Source organism: Falco biarmicus, chromosome 6 (genome assembly GCF_023638135.1).
Source record: "Falco biarmicus isolate bFalBia1 chromosome 6, bFalBia1.pri, whole genome shotgun sequence".
Lineage (NCBI taxonomy): Eukaryota > Metazoa > Chordata > Aves > Falconiformes > Falconidae > Falco > Falco biarmicus.
The window spans coordinates 42,694,362-42,719,312 of NC_079293.1; the positions used below are offsets into that span (position 1 = coordinate 42,694,362).

The 24,951-nt window shown below is 39.3% G+C and overlaps 1 protein-coding gene across 5 annotated transcripts in view; it reads left to right on the plus strand.

Moving 5' to 3' along the window:
• Positions 1-24,951, plus strand: part of UTRN (utrophin) — a 386,536-nt gene that overhangs the window by 73,754 nt on the left and 287,831 nt on the right. For 3 of the 5 annotated variants that reach the window (XM_056344155.1, XM_056344154.1, XM_056344157.1), the window contains 15 exons: positions 235-327; positions 1,719-1,796; positions 5,190-5,282; positions 6,154-6,326; positions 9,717-9,832; positions 10,923-11,086; positions 11,662-11,865; positions 13,019-13,200; positions 13,931-14,081; positions 15,499-15,618; positions 16,366-16,467; positions 19,513-19,620; positions 20,196-20,375; positions 21,669-21,838; positions 24,185-24,308. In XM_056344155.1, coding sequence (XP_056200130.1) covers positions 235-327; positions 1,719-1,796; positions 5,190-5,282; positions 6,154-6,326; positions 9,717-9,832; positions 10,923-11,086; positions 11,662-11,865; positions 13,019-13,200; positions 13,931-14,081; positions 15,499-15,618; positions 16,366-16,467; positions 19,513-19,620; positions 20,196-20,375; positions 21,669-21,838; positions 24,185-24,308 — 2,058 coding nt within the window. Of the gene's footprint in view, positions 1-234; positions 328-1,718; positions 1,797-5,189; positions 5,283-6,153; positions 6,327-9,716; positions 9,833-10,922; positions 11,087-11,661; positions 11,866-13,018; positions 13,201-13,930; positions 14,082-15,498; positions 15,619-16,365; positions 16,468-19,512; positions 19,621-20,195; positions 20,376-20,637; positions 20,777-21,668; positions 21,839-24,184; positions 24,309-24,951 lie in introns of those variants that run through there. The other 2 variants (XM_056344156.1, XM_056344159.1) reach the window with 2 other exon arrangements.

Consider the following 24,951-nt stretch of genomic DNA (forward strand, 5'->3'; position numbering starts at 1 on the left):
CCCTCCACCTCCAAAGACAATATTAGAAATGTATGATTTAAGGTAGCTCTGAGTTTCACATTTTGCTCATTTTTCCAAGCTAGAGAAAATAATTTATTTGGTTCAATATATATTATACCTTTTGACCTACTAATCTGTGTAAGAGAGCACCAGCAGATATAAAGGAAAAACTACCTTTTTCAGGGAGGTTTTGCTTAAACACTGTTTTTATTACTGCTTTTGTGTCTTTGGCAGAGTGGGAAGCCCCCGGTTAAGGACATGTTCACAGATCTGAAAGATGGAAGGAAGCTTTTGGACCTTTTGGAGGGTCTGACGGGGAAACCTCTGGTAAGAGAAATGTGTAGGAGTCATGTTCCCATTTACTAAAAAAACAACCAACCAACCAACAAATAAATGAAACACACAACCCTGTAGCATGTCATTTTAAAAATTATTTTAATTTATTTAAAAATCTATTCTGCTCGTAGTGTGTTCTTGTTGTCTACAGCTCCAGTGAAAGTCCCATGAACTCCACTAATGGGATATAGGGTCAGGCTGAAGGTAGCTGTGTAACCCTCTCCTGAGGGTTAGCACACTGTTCTGAAAAGCACATAAAACCAGTGGTGGTGTTCATGTTGTGTATGTTTTTAAGAGATCTTTTAAAGATCTGGATCTGGATGATCTGGAAGAGCAGCCTTCAGCTGGATACCTGTGGACCTTTCCTAATAAGCTCCTGAAACATCCCATAAAGAAAAAAGGGAACAGCTGGTAGGCAATGCAAAAGTCTACATCTCCACTGAAAAATCCTTTGTGATTTAGATATAAAAGGGCTGAAAACTCTTCCCCTGCTAACACTGGTGCCTCTTCAGGAAGATACATGAGGCATGGTGAAACCTGTGCCATCACTTGGGATTAAATTCTTGATTACACTATTTATAATAAAGCTCAAATTTGTTTATTGACCTTATGGGGAACCTTCAGCCTTTTAAAATTTCACCTTGCAAGCTGGCCTTGCTTTTTAAACAGATGCGTTTCACTAGTACTTCTAATGATTTGTCGTCTGATTTGAAGTATACTGAGGACAAAAGGCGTTTTTAGGTTTCTAATTCTGTTGATTACAGTGTTCCAAGTTCAGCTCCATGCTTTTACAGTACGACCATGTTCTGCTACAGGAGTTAAATTATGGTGATTAAAAGCAAATGGAGTGGCAGGTATTGTCAAGAGTTGCAGTGGGTTCCCCCCCCCCCCCCCCCCCCCCCCGATATTAAAAGGAAGGGAAAGTCAGGAAGTATAACTTCTTCCCAGTATGCAAAGGTTTAGCAGGCTTTCAGTGCCAGAAAAACAAATTGCTGCTTGTTCCCTCTTGGGAGCCAAAAAATTTCAACTACTCTGGCAAGCGTTCAGAACCCTCAGATTTTCCCCAGGAACTCCCACTTTGCTGTTGTATTGCCAGTTTATAATTCTGCAGATGCTGGGAATAAAAGTTCTGGATTTACCAAAGATGAACTGAAAAGCATTTTGAATCCAAGGCTTGTCCTGTGCCTTGAATTGAGGAATAATGTTCTCACCAGTCTTAATTTTGACATTGTGGGTGAATTTGTCTGGCTTTTATTCCTACTTTAAAAAAAAATAATCTGGAGAAAATTAAGACAGATTTCCTGTTGCTTGCTTTATCACTTATTTCGTTTGGTCTGTCAAGTTAATTCTGATGTGAACAGATTGTAACTTTTTCTTTTCAGCCTAAAGAACGAGGTTCCACACGAGTACATGCCTTAAATAATGTCAACCGAGTACTGCAAGTCTTGCATCAAAACAACGTGAGCATGTTTACCCACAATTTTTTGACTGACAGTGAAATTTATTCCTGTGTGTAAATGAGTTCAAAATGCAGAGAATAAAGATTTTTTTGGTACCTAAAATGAGATTTCAGTGAGATGGGTAAATTGTTCTCAGTTTTCCTTATCTAATGTAGAATTTTATTAGTTTTGTGAAATCTTAAAATGCTAACTTAATAATGATATTAACTACACTGTTTTGGTGAGATGTGTTCAGCTCCCAAAAGCAAAGGTGGCTTGAAGCTCTTCTATGCATAGCTCGTGAACCTGGCGGGACAAAAAAACTAATTTCAAGTGATGATGCATAACTTGTGCAAAAATCTGTAAGTGTATGACAGGTCTTGTGTGTCTTTTTTTCTGTGTCCTGCTCTCAATGTCCAGGAGGATCTTTCCTTTGACATGACAGCTCTGTGTCAATTCTGTATTGCGTGTTTCTAGTTTGAGGTATGGTACCTGATCAGATGAACATACAAGCAAACAAAGGCCAATCCCTCTTTAACAAAAATGAGAACAATAATAGTTTACCTGGAAGCCAGTAGTGCTGGAATAAAGCAATATTCTTCCTCTGAAGAACAATTCCTGAGAAGTATACGTTCTATAGTTAGCATTTCTATTTGTGAATGTCAGGGCACTAAAACAACTTAATAAAAACATTCTGGCAATAAAATACATCTAATGCAAAAAGGCATTGACATAGTTATGCAAACTGTGGATTGAAGAATGATTCAAAGGTGCTGTATGATACTGCAATTTCCCCTCCATGTTGGTGGACTACTGTCATATTTCTAGGAAGCAGCCAAAGTGGTGGGTGTTTTGGTTTTTTCTACTTTGAGGTACTGTAAATGCTAACTTTTTTTCTAAGGATAAGTAATGAGTCTTTCCAGCTTGAAATTATTTTATTTTATGAAGATAATGAATGAAACAACGTTGAATTATAATTAGTTCATCCTTAAGCTGGCAGGATCTGAGTTTCTAGAAGTAAACAGATGGCGATAGTTAGCTGAAGGTTAAGGTCATGTACATGATTTACACCTACTGCTTAACTTTGTTAGAAAGTGTGTATGTGTTAAGATGAAAAGGCATCCACTGAAAAGCAGTTGTGTTCTGTTGCCTGAGAATTTGTGGACTGTATAATGTTCTCAACTTGAGAAATAATTTATAAAAGTGTTTAAATATATTATTCAAGTATCAGACAAGTCTAGGGTGTAGATGTTCAAGTGATCCTGTGAACCTCATCTATCTGATGAGCGGAATGGTTCTAAGTAATGAATTTCAACTTTTTTTGATTTGTGGACCAAGCTTTAAATAATAATAATTCTGCTGGAAGTCATTGCATATAGCCAGTATCAATCTTCTGTCAGTAGTACTCTGTCTACTGTCAACTTTATTTTATTAATTGTCTTTACTTATGTCTCAGTCATCCACTCACCATCCTAGAGGAGTGCAGTTGCATCCTTTAGAGCACTGGTTTAGCTCAGAATCATTAAAATACAGAAATGGACATGTGGATTATTTTCTTTTATGTATAGTGTAGATAGCAAGAGAAATGCATTATGGTTATTGATGTGCAATTAAAATGTGAAGTGTTTATTGTTACCCATTCTTAGGACTGTTTTTCTTCTATTACAAGTGAAAAAACATCTGGCAATTTAATTGTTTTATTTTTGTGACCTTGACCTTTAGTCTTGCTTTCTGATCCTTGTGTTCTAAAGCACTTTCCAGTGTGTTGCTTAATGGTCCACACTGGTGATTCTTTTGGCCTGTATAATTTAGTTATCTTAAAATATATGCTTTGTATTTGCAGAGAGTATTGCTGTAAGATTCTGTTCAAGCTACTGTAAAAATAGGGAGAGGACAATCCACAAATTCACAAGCTTTCTTAGTGTAATTCCTGTGAAGTATAATTTTTTTCCATGTTTATCTTGCAACAGAGTTTTGATTTGATTCTCCTAACCAAGAGACCTATGGGGAACTGAAAGTTGTCAAGATGATATCAGAAAGCAGTGGGGTTACAAGTACATTTTGCAGAATTGTACCTATTCCTGATTGTGTGCTAAAAGGAAAAATATTAATGGAATACCATTATATACTTACATGTCAGCAATAACCTCTAAAACAAAGTGCAACTTTGTTCTTGTCTATTTTGTTGTTACAGGCTACATCCACTGAGAGCCAGAGCATGGGCTCCTTTACTGTCCTGTGGGTTGTCTGTATTATTTAATTGCTAGCCAGCTCCTTGGTACAGGTTTTGTTTCTGTGACCAGTTCTGATCCCAAGCAATGCCCAGATACAATTCTTAGTGTAAGCTGGGAGGTGTTTATGGTAGGCACTGTGGATAACACTGTTTTGGAGCAGGGGTAAGAAAGGAATTAAAAACTTCCCCATCAAAGTGAAATGCATTGTGTCACTTGCCCCAGGGCTGGAGGATGCTCCTGGCTCAGGTTATTTGCAAGAATGAAGCCCTGCCATCTGCCCTGCGTGGGAGTGTGTTGCGGCACCTGCTGTATGTGTACATACACCCAGGGAGGTACCCGTCTCACCTGCCACAGGCAGCTGTTCCTAGCGCCATCTCCATAGGTGTGGTGGTGACTGATGCACTGTGCTGCTGTTGGTTCCCCCCAGAAGGGGGTTCAGTGCCGCTTGCTGTGTTGGCTGAATGGAGACTTGATGCCCCAGTTCAGTTCAGACTCTAAAGTAGCACCGAGTGAGTATTTGGTAGTGTGCTCTAAACTTTGCTTCTGAGGGCTGAATACTTGATGCAGAAGCAGGTAGTGTCTCCTACCTTATTGCTTACTAAAGTAATCTCCTTGTCTCTCTGTGTTTTTATCTTTTTAGCGATCTCAATTAGACCATCACAGAGTGTGTGGGGTCCTATGCATATAGGAAATGTGAAAATTTTACTTTTTCCCTTGAGCTTTTCATCTCCTTGTATAAACTTGTCCCATTGGGATTGGGATTGTTGGTTCATGCAAAGGACAAACCTGTTCTTAATTACAGAGTTTTCGTGGTTCTATAATATCTCTGATTGTGTCTGGGAGCAGGACTGCTTAACTTTTGTTTTTATTAATATTTGACCCTTCATGTCTGCATTTCTATTGGCAAGTTGTAACTGCCGGTCTGCATCTGTATATCAGAGGAGAGGATAAAAACTCTTTGAGTGGAGTATCTTCTTTGGTGCCATCTTCAGTCGTGTTATTTAAGCAGTTGTTGTGACAAGTGCAGATATAGTACTCTGTAGTCTCCAGTGGTCTCTTTCCAACTACTATTTGTATCAGGGTGTTTGATAAAATGTGGGTAGACAGCCAATAAATGGGGTGGGGTTGTGATTTGAAGCTGTGATAAGTGTTTAATATAGAGTTGATCCAACCTCTCCAGGTGGAGTTGGTGAATATTGGAGGAACTGACATCGTTGATGGAAATCACAAGCTGACACTGGGGCTGCTGTGGAGCATTATTTTGCACTGGCAGGTGAGAAGCTGCTGTGAGATCTCTTCCTTTCCAGGAATAGTGTGCATCAGTCTGCAGGGATTCTCACAAAATTTCTTGGGGTTTTGGTGATGGAAAATACTGCTTCTATTTTGGGCTGATAAACAAAGGCAGGCCGGTGTTTGGTTTCTAATCTTTGTCTATGGGCTGCCTCCCGCGATACGTATTCTCGTATATGCTCAGTTGTACTCAGCCTCTTAGTTTAGTTCTTGCAGGTGTTAATTACAGAGAGGCTTTTTAGGCTGAAGCATTTTGTGTTCCTTTCTCAAGGCTTTTTTGCACTTCTGTTAGCAGGTCATTTTTTACTGTCCAGGTAGCCGTGTTGGGCTTGCGTCTTACATGCTCCTTCATAGGTTCGTTTCTCAGTCTTACAGATTGAATTGCTCCTGATTTATCCAGGTACCTGGGAGGATCATTGAATTCACTTGGGGAGACTTTGTCAGATGCTTATGCATAGTACCCCAACAGTAAACTACTTTGTTGGCTGAGCAGATACCCTTTTTTTGCAGAAAACCGTATTTTTTAGGTTTGCTTACTGGTGGAACCGCAGCACAGAGCAGTGAGAAATACTATACTCCACACTTACTGTAGGCAGCACTGAGAGAGGGGGAGGATTGTAATGTAAGAGTAATGTGTCATCATTACATGAAGCATTACTGGTTCTTATAATCAGTAGAGTGCAAAGATGGCCTGAAGGCTCGTATTGCCAAATTTCATGTGAGGAGTTAGTTTGATTCATAGCTTTTCATGGGAAACACCCTTTCATGATTTGTGAAATTATTGCTTCAAATGTTTTGGGAACGGGGAAAAGTAGAGAACATGTCTGTAACGTGTAGTTTCTGCTGTCTTGCAGGTGAAGGATGTCATGAAGAACATCATGTCAGATTTGCAGCAGACCAACAGTGAGAAGATCCTGCTGAGCTGGGTTCGGCAGTCCACAAGACCTTATAGTCAGGTCAATGTTCTGAACTTCACCACAAGCTGGGCGGATGGACTTGCCTTTAATGCTGTCATCCATAGACACAAGTAAGCAGCAAACAGCTTATCTTAAACCTAGTGAAGTAAACAGCTTTTTCCCCATGTTTTCATGCTTGAGTATTTGACAGCTCCTAGCCTGTTTTGCTGATTCATGTGGTGTTTTTGGTTTGGGTTTTTTCTTTCGGGTTTTAATTTTTTTTTTTTTTTTTTGTGGTAACGATAACAGTGGAGGGATATTGCCAGAGCCTTACAAAGGATGGAGCCAAGGCAGCAGTGTAACACTTGGTTCCTGTACGTGCATACACACTTGCTAATTGCAGTGGATTTACATCCCACTTAGTATGCATTACACAGCAAGCACACTGAACGGGTCTCTGCAGGGGGGGTTGACCACCTCCGCCCCGCTGTACATCCTCCTGCCCTCCCTCCTCTGCCAAAGGAAACCTTTCTTCAGTCAGTTTGCCGTATTTTGAGTAGGAAGATACAGAAGCTTCAGAACGAAGAAATAAGACAGACCGTACCTTTTCTTAGGTTTTTAATATACCGTGCATGAAAGGCAGTGTATACAGTTTTCAGGACAACCGTTGAGCAGAAGAATCAAAGAATAATAGAATTCTTCAGGTATTGTAGAGTATTCGCTAGTTTGTTCATTATACTTTATAAGGAATGGTGCTAAAGCTTCTTTGAAAAGATCTTTTGTGTTCTTTCTGATTTTGTAGAACTCTTTGGTAGTTTAAAGAAATAGTCTTTACAGATTCCTATGAAACTTTTATACCTACTTACTTTACATTTTTTTAAAACTTTTCTTTGAGGTCTACTTCTGGGTGATCCATTCTAATCCAGCGTACTTTAAGAGAAGTCAGCTCATTGCTTTGCAAGGGCTGGCTGTTCTTAACCGTAAATAACCATTTTAACACTGTAATGGTATGATAACGTCTAGAATTTAACCAGACCCCCTGGCCACCAGATATCTGACATGGCAAATGCTTTACAAAACACCCTGAATATTTATACCCAGCAGATATGAAGTGTTCGCAAAAGCATATGATCACTTTGAGCCTGCTGTTCTCTGTTCTTAAGTGCCTATTTGGTGGTCCGTGCTGACTGAAATGACAGGCTCTGTGTCAGGCTTGCTGGCTTCAGGATGGGTCTGCCCTGACACCTGTGCGCCTTCTAGACCAGAGCTGGCTTGTGTTCAGCCTGCATGGATGCATGGAAAATGCCTGCACCACACTGAGGACCCCTGAAAGTTTGGAAGCACTGTTCTGTAAGGTCGGAGCAATACTACCAAAGGTCTCTGGAGTTTAGCAGAAGCATCTTCTCTGAATGGTTTATGCTGTACTGGTGGTTTTCATATTGGTATAATTGGCTGTAGTGGCATAGCTCTGCTGCTGAATGTGTGAAGCTTTATGATGGAGAGAGGGCCAGCTTTAGAAGCACAAGAGATCTAGGTGACCTGAGGGAAGCAGGGGGAGAGAGTTAGCAAAATTGGCTTCAGGCTGTTTGTTGTCCTTATGTGTTGTGACTATGTGCTTGGGCTTTGTGGGATCTGAAGAGCTCTGCCCTCTTTAGAGCACTGTTAAAGTAGCAAAAGCCCCTGCTGAAAACTTTAACCTAACTGAGTAACTGTGCTTTTGTCTCTGGCTTCCCAAAATTTCTGTTACCTGGTTTTGTTGATCTTTGAGCCTTTTATTCCCTCTTCCTGGGAGCCTGGCAGCTGCCAGCACATCAGAATTCAGCTTTGTGGTCCCTGGGCACAAGCCCTTTAGCCAAGGAAGCACCATTTTCCCTACTCTTCTGAGAAATCTTGAGCTGGGTTTAAATTTAGGTTGGCTTTGAAAGAGATGCTTTAAAGGGCATTTGTGAGGAACAAGGTGTTTGAGGCAGGTTGCAGAAGTGGTAGGACAACAAGGCTATTTTGCTTACCCAGGCACTAGTGCTTCCCTGCCTAAGGGTCTTTTTCAATATTGCTTTTTTAATTTAGCTTAATATGACACATCATATATGAGAATTTTTGTGGATCCCATTATGAGGTTTAGTAGCTTGCTTTTCTCTTTATATATCTATCAACAATTGTTAGCAGTGTTACCTCTTGGCTATAGTATCTATTAACTTTGTAAAAAATTCTGCTCTTTGGTACAGTTTTCTTGGTCATAGGTAAATACCTAGATTGCATCATATTGAAATTTGTGCTACTACGGCAGCGTGCAGGTAGTGCGTATGCAGTATGCCTGTTGCAATGTCATTTTCAAAGTGAAGAGTCTTTGCTAAAGCTTTATGTGAATCTGTAGTTATCCTTGTTGCTTTGTGCATGGAGGTACAGTATTCTACTAGCTTCTGTATGGTTCTCTGCATATCTCTGTTCGCTGCTCACTGCACCTTCCTCTGGCTTTTTGTTTCTCAGACCCTGCTGTCTTATGGCCTTCCTGTTTCACAAAGTGTAATGACTTGACAGATTTAATTTAAAAGATAATCTCAGGTCAATTTACAACTGAATTAAGTATTAAAAGAATTAAAGGCAAGCCCATATCTTCCTCCCCAAGTTCTATAAAGCTCAGAATCAGTAGCAGTGTTTTAATGAGAAGCCACTGTTAGAAGGGAATGGCAAGTATTTTAATGGCTCTATAGTCTTCCTGCTGTGCTGCTGCTGCGCTGGGCTGCTCATGCCCTGTTGGTGTAGGTATCACTGCTGACTCTGCTTCCTGCTCCATGCTCCTTGAGACCTGCCAGAATGTTTTGGGTGCACTGGACTGGAGATTTGGTTTGGTTAATGCTGGTGTGAGATGGAGGCTGCTGACACTGTAAACTGATCAACTTTTTGGCCTTATTTTCATCATGGCTCTTATGAGCACTTGTGATGGGAATTTTTTTTTTTTTTTTTTTTTTAATGGGGAAAAAGGTGGTGTGAGCGAGCAGGGGTGGAGACTGCTGCTGCTCCTGGCTCTGATGGTCTAGGGTGGTCTGCTGAGCCACATCACAAGTTTGGAACAAGTCTCTCCAGGAACAGAGTGACACTTGATTACCCAGGATAGCCTGATGCAGAAAGCATGTAATAACAGTAATGCTGTGAAAGAAACAGCTGAAGAAAACTGGTTCTGGAATAAATTTTAAACACAGTTTATTTTCTTGATAGTAGTATTTAATCTCCTCTTGTAGTCAACGTATGTGTAGAATACATACAACAGAAGGGGCATGTTGCTGCAGATACGCAGTCTGGTAATTTATTTGTGATTGCAGGATTTTCACTACTAAAAAGAAAACATATATTTATATTTATGCATTTGTTTATATGCACTTATGTTTATATTTTGTGTTTGTGCATGCTTATTTTACTTAGGTAGCTACCTTCATATCCATAACTTCATATTCTGCGTGGTAAGGAATTTTTTGTTCAAATAAAATTTACTGTTTTCTTTCCTGTTTTGTCTTTACTTTTAGACCTGAACTTTTCAGCTGGGATAAAGTTATAAAGATGTCCTCAGTTGAGAGACTGGAACATGCTTTCAGCATAGCCAAGAACCACTTAGGAATTGAGAAACTGTTGGATCCTGAAGGTGGGATATGGATATTTTGATTGACCAGAAGCTTTTTTTTTTGAGCTCTTTTGAAAGAAATATCTTCTATTCATATTTACTATGAACACAAATTCCAGCAGTTTTGTGCAGTGGTTTTCTGGTTCAAGCTCTTAAATTTGTGTTTAAAAGAATATAACTTGCAGGGTTAAGGGTATGTCTGTGCAGGCATATGCTTTGGCGGCTTGAATATTAAGGTTCAGAATGACTTTACCATTCAGAAGCGGTATACAGAAGGTGAAGTTGGTTCCCTGGCTTTGTTTTATTTTAGGTAGGTGTTCTTACACAAGGGTCTGTGTTTTTCAGGTGAAGTAGAGCATTATGTAGAGCGGAATACTGTTAAGAGCTCATGATCTTTCGTTTTTTCTACATACATTGAGACACAGTAGCTGCTGGTGTTGTGAGTGCATACCATGTAGGAATGCTTACCAGGAAAATTTTCTGGCTCCTTTTATAGTTCTGAGCTGTCACTCTGCTTTGAAGTGAGCCTCCAAAGATTCATTCTGTAAGACAAGATCTCAGACTTTACAGATTCAAGCACCATCTTCTTTTTTTTTTTTTTTTTTTTTTTTAATTAAAGAGTTGAATGGGTAGCACTCATAAATAGAGAGATAAGTTGGTGAAAATCTTCCATATGAAAAGTGAGGAAATGAACTGACCAATGCTGGGAGTGGGGATAGAGCCTAAGTGGAAATGTTTGTTTGTGCAGGATACTGTCCCTGGACTGCATTTTTGCTTGGGAGATGCTCCAGAATAATTTTCCCCAAAGAGTTTTTTCTTCCTTAGTAATTTCAAGTTTGGGCTTTTCAAAAACATCATGCCTTTTAATGTGAAAACATCATGCCTTTTAATGTGAATTCACCTCTAAGTGTAGAGATCCTATTTTTAAATTTTTTTTCTTTCATACTACCTTCAACGTCTCAAACCTAGCCTTTTAACTTAAGCTTACTCAAGGCTACTTAACAGAACCTGGGGTTTACACTATATGTAAAGTCTTAACTGCATTCTAATTATTGATTTAGGAAAGCAGCAGCTTCATTTATTTTCCCCATATTTTATCTTTTTGATGCAGATGTTGCTGTACAGCTTCCAGACAAAAAGTCTATTATTATGTATTTAACCTCTTTGTTTGAGGTCCTTCCTAAACAAGTCACTATGGAAGACATCCGGGAGGTGGAGACCCTTCCCAGGAGATACAAGCAGGAGTGTGAGGATGGAGAGTTCAATTTGCAGCAGGTGTGTTTGTCAGCAAAGTCTGCCTGGCATTTCTTGACTTGTATTTTTAGCTGGTCTTCAGGCTTGTCAGTTATCTCTGGGACATGTCTTCTATCTTGGGCAACACAGTTGGGAAAATAGGAAAAAATTGTAGCATATTCTTTGTGATTGACTTGAGTAATTCTGTCTTCCTTTTCCCCCTTTCCTGATTCATGTACAAAATCCTGTGTGCTGAGGTATAAAGTTCCATCTGTGCTGTGCTTCCTTCTTCTGTTTCTTACTTGTCTTGGCAAGCTGGAGAGGGTGGCCCAAAATCTTTAACAGAGTTTGCCCCAGGACTTGTGGCGGTGGTAGTGATGGGTTTTTCTTTGGATGTGAGGTCCACTGTTAAGTTGTCTTTTCTATACAGGTTGGTTATTTTAAAATGAAAGTTCAGTAGTGGTGACTGTGGCCCTTCTTGTTAAAATGTACCCAGTGATTACTTTTAACATTTTTAGGAAGCATTGAAAGGGATCTTAGCTGTTCTGTTTTTACAATCATTTGGGAAGGAATCTTCTGTGCCCTTCTAAGACATTGCTTTTCCCTTGGCTGCCTAGGCTGTAGCACTTGAAGAAGAGCAGGGCAGATCTAGAGCAGAGACTCCCAGCACAGTGACAGAGGTGGATATGGACTTGGATAGCTACCAGGTTGCTCTGGAAGAAGTTCTCACGTGGTTGCTGTTGGCTGAGGATGCATTTCGGGAACAGGAGGAAATATCTGGTGATGTTGAGGAAGTCAAAGAACAATTTTCCACCCATGAAGTAAGCTTCTCTTGAAAATTAATTTGTTGTGGTGTGGTTTGGTTTTTTTTTTGTGTATGTGTGTGTGTGCGAGCTGCAGAACTTCCTAGTCCTTATCCAAAATCTGCCATTCTGTTTCTTTTGATGTGCTTTTTCTAAATTGAAAGCACCTCTGAATGTATGTGGTGGTCGTTTGTGTGGGGTTTTTTTGGTGTGTGGTTGGTTGTTTTTTGTGGGTTTTTTGTTGACAAAGAATATCTTCATGAAGGTGAATAGATCTTTTTAGGAGACCTTACAGTGGAACATGCTTTGAAACTTTAATGTATTTTTTTTTTTTTTTTAATCAGCTTTCAGTGGCTGGCTCACTGGTGTCTATAATACAAAGAAAGTCTGATCCAGGCTGATTTGTGCTTCTCTTCTGCCAACTACTAAAAAGCCTGGTCAGCCTTATGTCACTTGCTGTTAAATAAGGGCAATGCTGAAATTGATATTCATGTCAATTTAATTTAGTGGTCTCCCAGTCATGATTAGCATACTTTATTTCAGAAATATGTATTGTTGCTTCCAAATTATTCTTGTTTCCAAATTATTTTGTTTGGGTTCTATTCCAAGTCTGAACAAATGTTCTAATGTTGCTAAGATTTTCAAGTGTCATGTTAGATGTTTTAGTTTTCTCCTGTGACAGTTTACTGTACACAGCTGAATTTAAAATCTGAGTGCTGATTAATATGAAGATATTTTTTCCCCTTGTGCTACAGTTTTTTGACACTGGGAGCCAAAGGAAGAGGTGTTCTGGATTTATAGTAAATGTGTGAATTTTTAATAGTAACTCAATTAACTTTTCTTTGCTTTCTTTTGTTTTAATAAAACTTCTGTTTTATTTTATTAACACATTTGTTCAAAGGCTGTCTTATTACAAACAGCTTTTTCTCTGAGGTAGTTAGAGCCAGTTGAGAAGGAAAAGCTATTTTTACTGGCTCCAAAACTTTTGTAGGTCATGAAGAATCTTCTGTCATAGAGAGGAACAGGTCTGCCATGCTTGTGTGTGTTTGATGGTGCCAGCTCATTCTGCAGCGCTGTTTCAAACATGACAAAGTTTAGGACATTTACAAATTCATAAACTCATGTAGGAGCTCACAGATCACGGTGATGAGGTTGGTTGTACCCTTTCCAGGGTTTTATGATGGAACTGACCGCACACCAGAGCAGCGTGGGCAGTGTTCTGCAGGCTGGAAACCAGCTGGTGGCCCAGGGAAATCTGTCACCTGAAGAGGAGTTGGAGATCCAGGAGCAAATGCTGCTGCTGAACTCCCGCTGGGAGGAGCTCAGGGTGGAGAGCATGGACAGGCAGTCCCGGTGAGTCATGCTGCAGGACTGACCTCTGGTGCCTACTGAGTCTCAGAGGAGTTGGTTTGCATCCATTTATAATTTTTTTTTTTTTTAAAGATTTAGCTCTTTAATTTGTGACATGAAATCCACCTTCTTCATACTTTCCAATGTGAAACAAAGAAATGAATATGTGGCATTTCTTGTTTCTTATATGAAAGTGTGTTGTGACTGTTATGTTATGTAAATGTACCAGACTAAATTTGTGGGATCTACATGCAGTAGTTACATAAATGTGCTTTTAATATTGTTTCAGTAGTTTAAGTTCATCAAGAAAGTATTCGGTAGATGTGGATAGCTATGTGGGTGTACACAAGTAAAAAGCACTTAGAAGATTTTTTTTCTCGCCTGTGGGTTATCAAGCTTAAGAGCTGCACACCAAGAGAGAAACTGCATTTTGTTGCAGCTCTCAGCAGAGTCTCTATTAAAGGCAAATCCCTGTTGCAAGAAACAATCCCTGATATAAATTGCATGATTCACTAACTTTTGAGAAAGATATGAGGATACTTAGCTGTGTTCCTTATTTGAATGGGGAATGTGGTTTTTTTTTAGGTTTGGTTGTTTGGTTTTTTTTTTTTTTTTAAATGATAGCAAACTGGGTTATGAATGGCCTTGCTTCTTTCCTATAGGAACTGGAACTTAGTCTCTTTCCTTGGGAAAACTGTTTCTGAAATAACTCTGCTTGTGCTTCCCCCTGCAGTCTGCACGACATGCTGATGGAGCTCCAGAAGCAGCAGCTGCAGCAGCTGTCCGACTGGCTGACGGTTACAGAGGAGCGCATTCAGAAGATGGAATCTCAGCTTTTAGCGGAAGATTTGGAGTCCCTTCAAAAGCAGCTGGAAGAACATAAAGTAAACCTTTTTGTCTGTGATATAACACACGGGAGAAATATTTGAAAGATGTGTGTGTTGGTGGGTTCCTTAGCTAGAAACTCGATTGTGCAGGAAGTCATATGTGGCTGTATGCTGAGGGGCTGCATCTGATGTTTGGAAAAGGATGATGGGGCAGAAAGGAATTGAAAGTTTCTGGAAGTGCTTTCTGAACTGAACGCTTGAGCACTGATGACTAGAGCAGAAACTGCTACCTTTGCTTTTGTGCGGGAAGCAAATCCTGTAGTGGAAATTGTGTTGCCCTGACTGTGCAGGAAACAAGGCCTCTCTCCAGGTCTGAGGGACAGTATGAAATTTTCTGTGGACAAACTTGCCTTTAATGACTGGCAGGCATTTCTAAAGCATGCTTCAGATTTTCTGATTAAAATAGTGCAGGAGGTGAAACTATCGTGAAGGGCCTCCCAAGCATAGACAGTGCTGTCTGATGTGCACAAAATTGGAAGTGGTCTGTGTCTCAGTCAAGTTTCTGGATGTGAATTCAGCCTTTCTGGCCTGCAGTGGTTTTTTTTTATTTTTGAAGGGGAAAAATGGCCTTTTATTGCTTGTCATGGTTGCAGCTTTGGTTTTTGTACTCAGTACTGAGGTTTGACCTTCTCCCCAGCATGGGACATACCTCACAGGGCAAGAACTGCGGAGTATTTATAGTCTGTGTAATTTCCTGTCTTACATTTGCATTCTGTCTTCAAAGTCTGGGGAGTTTGAGGTGTGTTGCTCGTGGAGCAGCTCAGGATATTCTGGGATGAAAAGTGATATTTACAGTACTGTAAAGGCATATTGATCTTGCAGAGATATTTCAGAAGTAGGCTTTAACATGGAATCTGTTATTTTAGAAGTTGTATGAATATTTAAATCTACAGATTATTTCAAACTAATGGGAACTGTGTGCTTTCTGCAGATTTTGCTATTGTCTTTGAATGTAATGATCAGTTATAGCTCTGTTGGTATTTATGAGAATTATATTGTCAACTATTAAAAGGCAGATGTTCTTTAGTGATTTTTTTCCCTGTTTGGCATGCCCTATGATACTTGCTTATTAACAATAATAGATTTTTATAGAAATACTTAAACTTTTTTACATATAACAATAGACATGTAGAAAGTCAATGCAGTTGTCATGATTCTCCTAGTTAAGTATGACGCATGCCGCTTAAAGCACTCCTTCATGCATTCCAGCATTTTAATAGAACAGTTTTAGGTTCGTTTCTAGCAGTCTTTTGCTTACCTTTATTTAAATTCTGCAGTGATTCCCAGTGGTAAAATCTGTGCGTAACTGTTGAATCTGAAGTACTTTGCTACAGCCGTTGTGTTAGTCGCTGTGGCCGAAATAGCAGGTTAGCAAATTTATTCAAAGTTGGTAACCTCTGATTTGTTCTTCTAGAGCTTGCAGAGTGACCTAGAGGCAGAACAGGTGAAGGTAAACTCCCTGACGCATATGGTTGTCATTGTTGATGAAAATGGTGGCGAAAGTGCAACAGCTATTCTGGAGGAACAATTGCAGGTCAGAGCTCCCCCCCTTTTTTTTTCTTTTTAACTGTAGTAGAAGGCATTTAAACCTTTGCATTTAATTGGTAATCAACATTTTTGTGTTTAAAGACAATTTATCCTAGAAAGTAATTTAAAGTAATTATTTTTTAGAAATGATATTAATGTAAAGAATTAATAAATTTGCTCAGGGTAAAACCTGCAAAAGGCCTTTGACTGTCAAGCTCAATTGAGTCAAGGTGTTTGCATTCCCGGTGACTTAGGCGCTTTTGTAATGTATCCTTTCAGCAGTTTCATTAAAGTGGGAAGATGCACAGTAAAACTCTGACTTCATGTAAGTAATTTTCATTAGGAAGTTAAAATCTGATGGGAAAAATATTTGAAGTCATGAGCACAATTAATCTAGGGAATATTGTGTGAAGTATTTTCCCATTTTTGTCAGGAGCTAGACTGTAACCTGAACTATAGGGAGCGTGAAACAGAATTTATTGAAACGGAATTCATGCTACTTTGTTCGCTCTTTTTGAAGTCAGTCAAATAGCTCGCTGACTTCAGCAAGAGCAGAGATAAGGCTTTAGGTGAATGCTCTTGAAAGTTTTAACCTCCAGCTTTGTGCAGTACAACGATGATTACTTGCAAGGAGGTAGGTAGCTATAATGTAGAAGGAGATTATTGTGAAGTAGAAATTATGCCTTTGAATAGCTGATTTTTGAGCTTCCTGTGAGGCTCATGAATGTTCATGAGTGTTTCTTGCTTTTTGTAGAGGCTTGGCGAGCGGTGGACAGCAGTTTGTCGTTGGACTGAGGAACGACGGGTCAAGTTGCAAGAAATCCAGCTTTTATGGCAGGAGCTGCTGGAAGAGCAGGTTAGTAGCTCTCCAGTGACCCGGTGACTGGTTGATTTGTGGAGGGAAAACCAACCAAACAGAAATCCCCAAATCTCTTAATAGTGTTTAACAGCTCTCAGAAAAAAAAAGCCTTGAAAAACTAGATTTTGTGTTATTGTTTGGGTTCCCAGCATTTCTTGAGGAGTAGAGTAGTGCAGCACAAGAGAAGTATTTTCTGAGGTTTAGGAAAGAAGGTTCATAACTCCTTGTAAAAAAATTTCCAAGGTAGGTTGTAGCGAAGAAGTGGGAATATTCATGATAGCAAAATGACAGTGAATCACAAAATATTTGGTGGTGTGGTAATTACAGGAATTTTCCTAATTTATATGGTATATGTGCTTCCAAGACGGATACATGTACACAACTGTGCAATCACCTAATCAATAGATACTGTTTTCAAAATCAGTAACATAAAACACCTGGTTAATATAGTGAAGCATGCAGCTTGTCTCATTTTTCTGAGTTTAGGCACATAGTTGAATTGTGAAGAAGATAGTATTGTGAGTTTTTCTTGCTTTGGTATTGTGCATTTTACATATATATATATATATATATAAATATAGTGCTCAAACACAAGTTAACTAAAGGCATAAAAATATGGTAACACAACTACATGTGTTAGGTTTGCATGCCTAGCGCTAGAGCTTGTTTTATGTCTCAGCCTAAAATATTTGATGGCTTTTCCTTTGAAGGTTTTACTTAAATTGTTTTGTTTTCTTAAATGGTTGTACTTATCACTGTAAGCTATTGTTTAAACTCTGTGGTACACACAGATTGTTTAGACATTTGAAAGAAGTAGAATGGTGCTGGTGTAGCCGTTGCTGTCAGTTGCAGCCTGGTTTCTTTGAGAGAGCTGTTTTGTCTGCATCTTTTGAGTTGCATGTGTGTTTCTCTGTGACCCCTTCAATATCTATTTGTAGTATATTGATAAGCTGTATTTGCAGTTCATGTGATCTTGTTCATGTGGACCCAAGGTTCAGATTCTGGTTTAAGCAATATCAAATATCTATATTTATATATATTTCTTTAAAATACGGCGCTGGCGTTATGTGTACACGCATACAGAACGCTGTGGGCTAACACTTTCTGGAAGCTCTTCAGCAATATAAGTCTCTGAGTTGAGAAAAAAGGATTCCTCAAAAATCCTTGCTCTTTATGTCAAGGTAGGGACTTAAGTTCTCAGATGTCAAAACAGACATCTCAGTTTTGATGACCCAATGTAAACATGTTTCTACTCTCTTCCACCTTTGTATTTGTCTGGGGAGTGACCACTCATTGACTATTACAATACTCTTACGAGTGTCATCTTCTTTGAGTTGCTTTGCGTGCAGCTTTTTTAGGTTTGTATGTAATTATGTTGCTCTGTAAAAGTGAAAAAAATTAATTTGTGTTTATTTAATGTGAAATGTCAGATAGCAAGTGATGAGGAAACAAGTTTATTTTAGGTGGTTTAGATCGGCCCATGTTTGCATTCATTGTTCAACTCTGAACAATGCATTTCTTACTAATAGGTTTGAATTACAGTTCTCTGTCCTCAAGAATTACCAAGTGACCTACAAAAATTACAATTTGAAACTAATTAAAAACTTCAATACAAACACTTTGTTAACACAAAAGTAACTACAACATTTAGGTACTAGCATTTTCCATTTCGCCAACCAGATGGAGAGAAGAGCAACAGGCTTTTTGTGGCTGCCTATAAAACTTTTGGAAACCACACTGCCAAGTCAGCACAATTCTTACCGCTTGGGAAACAAATTTCTCAATCAGTGCCAGATATTTCTTTGCACTGTGATAATTGTTTCAGTTTTCTAGGGAGGCTTATCTTTGACTGCTGATTTAGCAGAAATTAATTGAATATGTTGAAGAGATTTTAAGCTCCTCTTATGCATAAAATATGTTGGCTGGGATGCCAGCATTATTTTTTTCAGAGACTATATGTGGTGGTATAACTTTCTCACAGCTTTATGACATTTCCACCACCATCCTATTTGCTGTCTGTATGTTTCGTGTATTTGTTTACATTGGCAATGTAAACTGCCTTAGCTCTTTTGCCCAAAGGTTGCTGTAGTGAGTTCTGGGACAATGCCAAAAATGCACAGTGAGACTGAAGAGCCTAGTGGCTGTTGTAAAGTGTGTTGTTCAAAGAACAAAAAGCTCTGCCTTGCTGTATCACTTCATATTATTTTTTAGATAGAGGAGTAGCAGTGCACCAGTGGCTATGCAACCGAGCCTGATAGACAGCTGCGTAATCCTAGTCTATGGAGATGGCTGTGCAGCGGCAGCAATATGTTGCTACATTATAGCAAATGTATAAAATCCTTCCTGATGCTTGATGCCACTTATTGCTGGAGTTCCCACAGCAGTATTGCGTGACTGACAAGAAGTAAGACCTAGGACAGGTTTCCTAGAAAAAAAAGTGGAAAAAGTTCAAGATCTTTGAGTTTGTACTATTCAGAGCAGACCACTCCAGCTTTCAGTAGTTAATGAGATAGTGTTTGCTGACGGTATTTCCCAATTAAAAGTAGGTACAGTAAACAGGGAGGTGACTAATTTTGACTTTTTGACTGACTGCCTGAACTAAAAGAGCTCTGAATTGCCAGCGCTGTTGCTTCTGTGAGAAAATGTTTGTAGTGGCTGGTTTTGAATCACAGAGAAAGAAGGGTTTAGAATGAAAGAAAGCCTATATACCATTTCAAGATATTTAATTATAATATAATTTGTAAGTCCTGTGTCAGCTTTGTGGTGGATTTCTGGTTGCTATAAATAACTTATTGTGTGTGTGCGCTGTGATATATCGGGAAATAGTTTTGTTGAAATTGTTTTGATGGAAGGTATTACTTAGTTCTCTGATACAATATTTTTTGTCCCCTTTATGTATTATTTTTGTTAATGCCAACTGAAATTCCTGCATATAAAGACTATAGAACTGTGCTTTGAATGCAAAGATCTTAAAGAAGGAATTGTCAATACCTGTTTGACAAACTTGGTATTTTCCTGTGCTATTTTTGTTATGATCTGCAGTGCTTATTGAAAGCTTGGTTAACTGAGAAAGAAGAGGCTTTGAGTAAGGTACAGACAAGCAACTTTAAAGATCAGACAGACCTGAGTGTGAATGTTCGAAAACTAGCAGTGAGTATTGCTATCCTGCTCTGTCCTGTCAAATCTCATAGATTAAATAAATGGCAAATTACTAGTTTGACCCCGGTAGGCGCTGTGAATGCATGATACCTTGGAAGCCAGGCCAAAATTCTCTTCTTGCCAGATTCTTTCACTTGAATTTTAAAAATGTTACAATTTACTCTGTGGCCATTCCAGGTGGTTGCGCCAAACTTTGGAACAGCTGTGCTGGGTTTTTGGTAGAATTTGGAGTTTATTGCAGGCCACCAGTCAGCTGTGTTTTTGAAAGTGTAGGTCTGTTTTTGGTAGTGTTTTTTTTAAAATGCATTGGTTCTGCTTCTACCTGAACTAATGTAACTCAAGAGATACTGCAAATTGCTCTAGGAGCTGTTTCAGGGTAAGAGTGTCTTAGTGCTGCTTTGCCCAAAAGAACTAGTTTGAAAGCTGTGATGCATCTGGCTCAGGTAGTACATTTTCTTCCCTTCCCAGCACTGTGCCTGCACCCCCCACCCCACCCCGCCCCAGATTAAAAGCTAAGGGATGGCAGAATACCTGATCTCATCTTTAATGTTTTTGTTTTGCTGCAGATTTTGAAGGAGGACATGGGTATGAAACGGCAAACACTAGACCAGCTGAATGAGCTAGGTCAAGATGTGGCCCAAATCCTTGGGAAAGGCAGAGCATCCAGTAAAATTGATCAGGAGCAGGAAGAGCTAACTCAGAGGTGGGACAGTTTGGTTCAGAAGCTAGAGGATTACTCTAACCAGGTACTTAAGAAATGTTTAATACTTTTTAGCTGTTTAGATTCTGTATGTATGCGAACTGTCAGCAAAATTGCCTAGGCAAGTTCTTGGCATGAGGCTAGAGAGAGGCAAGTGCTCTTTCACGTGGGGCTGACTTTTATCTGCTGGCAATGCTGTCTGCGATTTTTGGTCTTCAAATCCCCAAGTTGTTAACCTGACTAGTATTACTCCTTTCTCACACAGATTAAGCTTCATTTTTCTGATGAGTAAAGCAGGCTTCCCATGTACTATCAATCAATGCAAATGCCTTTAAACATTGTAAGAGTGCTGGGACTGGATTAAAACTGATACTAAAAGAAAACAAAGAAAAAACCCCAAACCCAGAATAGATAAATAAATGGGAGTCATACAAGCATTTATGCTCTGTGAGTATGATTTCTCATCTGTTGAAAATAGAGTAGTTGTTTGTTTGGTATGTAACGATGATAACCAAGCTGGATTGTTAAATGTTTATTTTAGTATTTTGAGTGCTTGGTAATGTTTTTATTTAGACACAACTCCCATTGGCTTCTGTGAGAATTTTGTTTGACAGTTTTATGACTCATATATCCCTTTTTTGTGATATTAAACTGTTATTATGGTGAAGGCTGTGGCACTGATTCATGATCCATTTAGTGTGTAGTGAATGAGTTGTGCAGTCTGAGTAGGGGTCCTTTTCAGCCATGTGGCTTTAATTTGTTCTTGCATTTGAGGCAAAAGCACTGGAGAGTGCCAAATCCTGTCTTCATCCTTTCACTCCCCCTAAATATCAGGCACATACTTACAACTTACAGGTTGATTCCCATGGGACTTACTTTATAACCCGTTAAAGAGTGTGGAAGGTTTCTGTTGACCTGAGTGAGTTTTTGGGTCAAATCCACAGTGTATCAGCTCTTTCTGAGATCTAGACTTGGGTTTATAAGGTATGAGTATAAAATACAGAATTGTGTGTTAATAAACCCAAAGGACCTTGGTTCTTCCTGTGAACCAAGCAATTCTGAAAGAAAATACGATGCTTATTTTGATGATTTCAGTTCACTTGGACTGACATGGAATTCTAGTTGAATTTGAGAATTTTGATGCTTGGTTCCCATCTGTAAAATGAGAAAAATGAAGTTTTGTCTCTGGAGTGCATCTGTGATAAAGGTGTTTCATCACATGTAGGTGTGACCATTTTTAGAGTGAATGAATGGGCTTTGAATAAAATTAACTAAGCAAAAGCAATTAAATTGGTGTTAAAAATGGCATTTAACCATTTTGCTAAATTATTTTGTATAGGTAACTCAAGCTGTAGGAAACGTAGGGATGTCACAGGTTTCACAGAAGACTGCTGCAGAAACAATGCTGTTGAAGGAACAGGTAGTGGTTAAACAATCCAGACAGGAGTTGCCCCCACCGCCACCCCCAAAGAAAAGGCAAATCCCAGGGGACAGTGAAGCAAAGAAAAAGTAAGTATATGTCACTGCCATTTCCCCTTGCTCACTAGAGACTACAGACTCATGTCTCTTGATCTTGGCTTTTGATTCTTCTTTGATGCAAGTGAGGAATACTGAAGTTGCAGTGGTGAGGCTTGGGGAACAGGAAGGGAATGTTATGTACAGCCTTGTTTTCAGAGCGACAGAAAGTCTGCAGCTTCCATTAATTTCAAAGGGAAATGGCAGTGTGTTTTTCTCAGAAAAGCGGGTCTTCAGTTCTTTGTACCTCAGCTCCCTTGCTGAAAGATAGAATTAATTATATTTGCTTTCTTTTGGAAAAACATCTTCTCATCTTTGGTTGAAAAGTGTTGTGAAAGTGCCAAGTAGTTTGATTGATTGATTTATTTATTTCTAATCTCCATAAAATAAATGGGACGAATGGGAGAAACTGCACAAAAGAGGCTCAGAAACCTGTACAATCTCCCTGGTCTTTAGTAATGAGGACAATATTACAGGGGTGTCTCCTTTCACAAGCATGTCTGGAGTGGCTGTCTGATTTGCACATGTACAGTCATAGAACAGTTTGGGTTGGAAGTGACCTTAAAGATCACCTCGTTCCAATTCCCTGCCATAGGCAGAGACACCCTCCACTAGACCAGGTCGCTCAAAGCACCATCCAGCCCACCCTTGAACGGTCCCAGGGATGGGGCGTCCATAACTTCTCTGGGCAACCCGTTCCAGTGCCTCACCACCCTCATAGTGAAGAATGCCTTCCTTATAACTAATGTAAATCTATGCTCTTTCAGTTTAAAACCATTACTCCTCGTCACTACTGTCCCTAAGTGAGTCCCTCCCCATTTTTCCTGTAGACCCCCTTTAGGTAAGGTCTCCCTGCAGCCTTCTCTTCTCTAGGCTAAAAAATATTTAATGGCATGTGTTCCGTTGTCTTTATTAAACAGCATGCCTAAAACTAAAGGAATTGTTTCAAGATAAACTAAGAAAGTAAATGGTTTATACTCACCATTTTGCTTTTTGTGCTTTCCTGAGAAAACAAACATTTTTGAAGTGTCACTAGTTGAAACCTTTCGCAGGTCATTTAAAGAGAGGGTAAAGGACTGTGTCAAGAACAGGGAATTTGTGCGCTAGGTGATGTGGGTTTGCACAGCGAAGAAGAGTTGTTCTCCTTGTTTTTCTGAAGGAGGAATGGAGGTTTGAAGGGCTGAGGAACCTGCCCAAACCCTGTTGAAGACCCTGGTCAGACCCTCCAAATTCTGGTGGGGGGTGTGTGGTTTTGTGCATGTGGGTGTCCCAGGGCAGTAAAGCAGTCAGCAACCCATCTGCCCATTCTATCTGTCTCATGAGTCGCGGAAACTATTTTGGACTTTGAAAGCAAAAGTGATTTGATCTGTTAATTTTTTCCTAGAGTTCAAACTGTATTAAGGACAGGGTCAGTTAAAATAGGTTGACATTTCTGATGCTTTTGCCTTATCCCAGTTACTTATGTTGAAACCAACAAATGACCAGTAACTAGAATTTTGCAGGTTTTCCCATTAAAACTTTGAGTGACTAACAGAGACTTCTGCATTTGTTGGTAGGTTGTTATTCCATGTTAGGATTTGCATTGTGTTACGTAGTTTAACTGTAATATGGCCTGACTTGTGGTCTGTATAGCGCATCTGTCCTTGTTTCGAGTTCTGTACAATATTGGTTAATTTGGAAGTTGGGTTTTTAGTTTGTTTATTTTAGTTTTTTGGTGGTGGTGGGTTGTAGCTTAGAGGTTTTGGGCATAAGGAAGTTACATTAGTATAGACATGCCCACTGTAGCCAAAAAAATGAAGCTGTAAGCTAATCTTTAGTCAACTAAGCATTCAGAAAGTTTTTTTTCTTTCTTACAAAAAATTGTACACTGCCACTGCTATGAGTGCTTGAGCTGCTGGCCTTTTCTTCAGACTAAAGTGTGCTGCAGACTTTTACAAAATCTAGAACTGCAATTCTTATTTGTCTTGTTCCTGAGGTTTATTTTATTACTTTCAAAATAGTTGGCATTGAGAGATCTTTTTTGTGACACATTAAAAGAAACAGTACTAGTTTCCTTGAAGATCTGTATTAAAAAATTAAGAAATAAATTGCACCATGCATTCTCAGTTTGCTCCCAAAGGCTAATACCATGGACATGATTTCTGCTGTGGTGGGTTTTGGAAGTCTGTCTCTGTCCTACCACCTGTGATTAGTAATATGCGAAACATGAATCTTGTGTGCAGCCTTGCTGTTCTGGGACTGAGTAATGTGCTGAAGTTAAGACTTCTGATTTTTAAGACAGTGACTGAACAGGGAGAAATGACAAAAAAGAAATAATAATTGTCTGACGCTTTAAACCAGGTTTGATGCTGAAAGTGCTGAGCTCTTAAACTGGATTTCAAAATCAAAATCTGCCATTCAGGCCACAGACATCAAAGAGTACAAGAAGATGAGAGAGACTTCAAACATGAAAGAAAAGTTGAAGGTAAATTGGGGAGATAGTGTTCCAGTGAATAATATATTTTGTCTCTAAGCTGGAGATCTGGACTGATCCACATGCTTCATGGGAATTAAGTCCTTTAAACGTTTCAGAACTGGACATATGTGGAAATTTCTCAGCAGCTAGACACAAATCTTTGCTTGTGTTGGGGTTTACAATCTACAGGAAATTTTAAAAACACGTATTATGGATGTCCTCTTTGGAGTTCTGCTAAAATTTGTCTTCGGGATGACTGTCTTTCCACTAAGCAACATATTTTGGCTTTGTGTTTCATAGTTGGAGATGCACTTGATTGACACCACTTTTATAATTTTGGCAGAGTTGGGCCACTGGGCTGCTTGGAGACCCCTCGAATCATACTGTGGCACTGCACACACTACCACCCAGGGTCCAAAGTGGTTTGCTGTTATAATGTTTGGACATGTTCGCTCCATTAATTTTGGAGAAAACGTGATACTTACAACTCATGTATGGTATTAGTGACCTGCAGGACAGAATACATAATTTTACAGGATCCTGTGGGAGCCATGAAGTAACGATTTTATCTTCTATTTCTTCTGTTTCAGGAATGTATTCTTGCCTTTTATGGTCCTTGAGCGTGCTTTGCTAATGAAGGCTTACTGGAGCT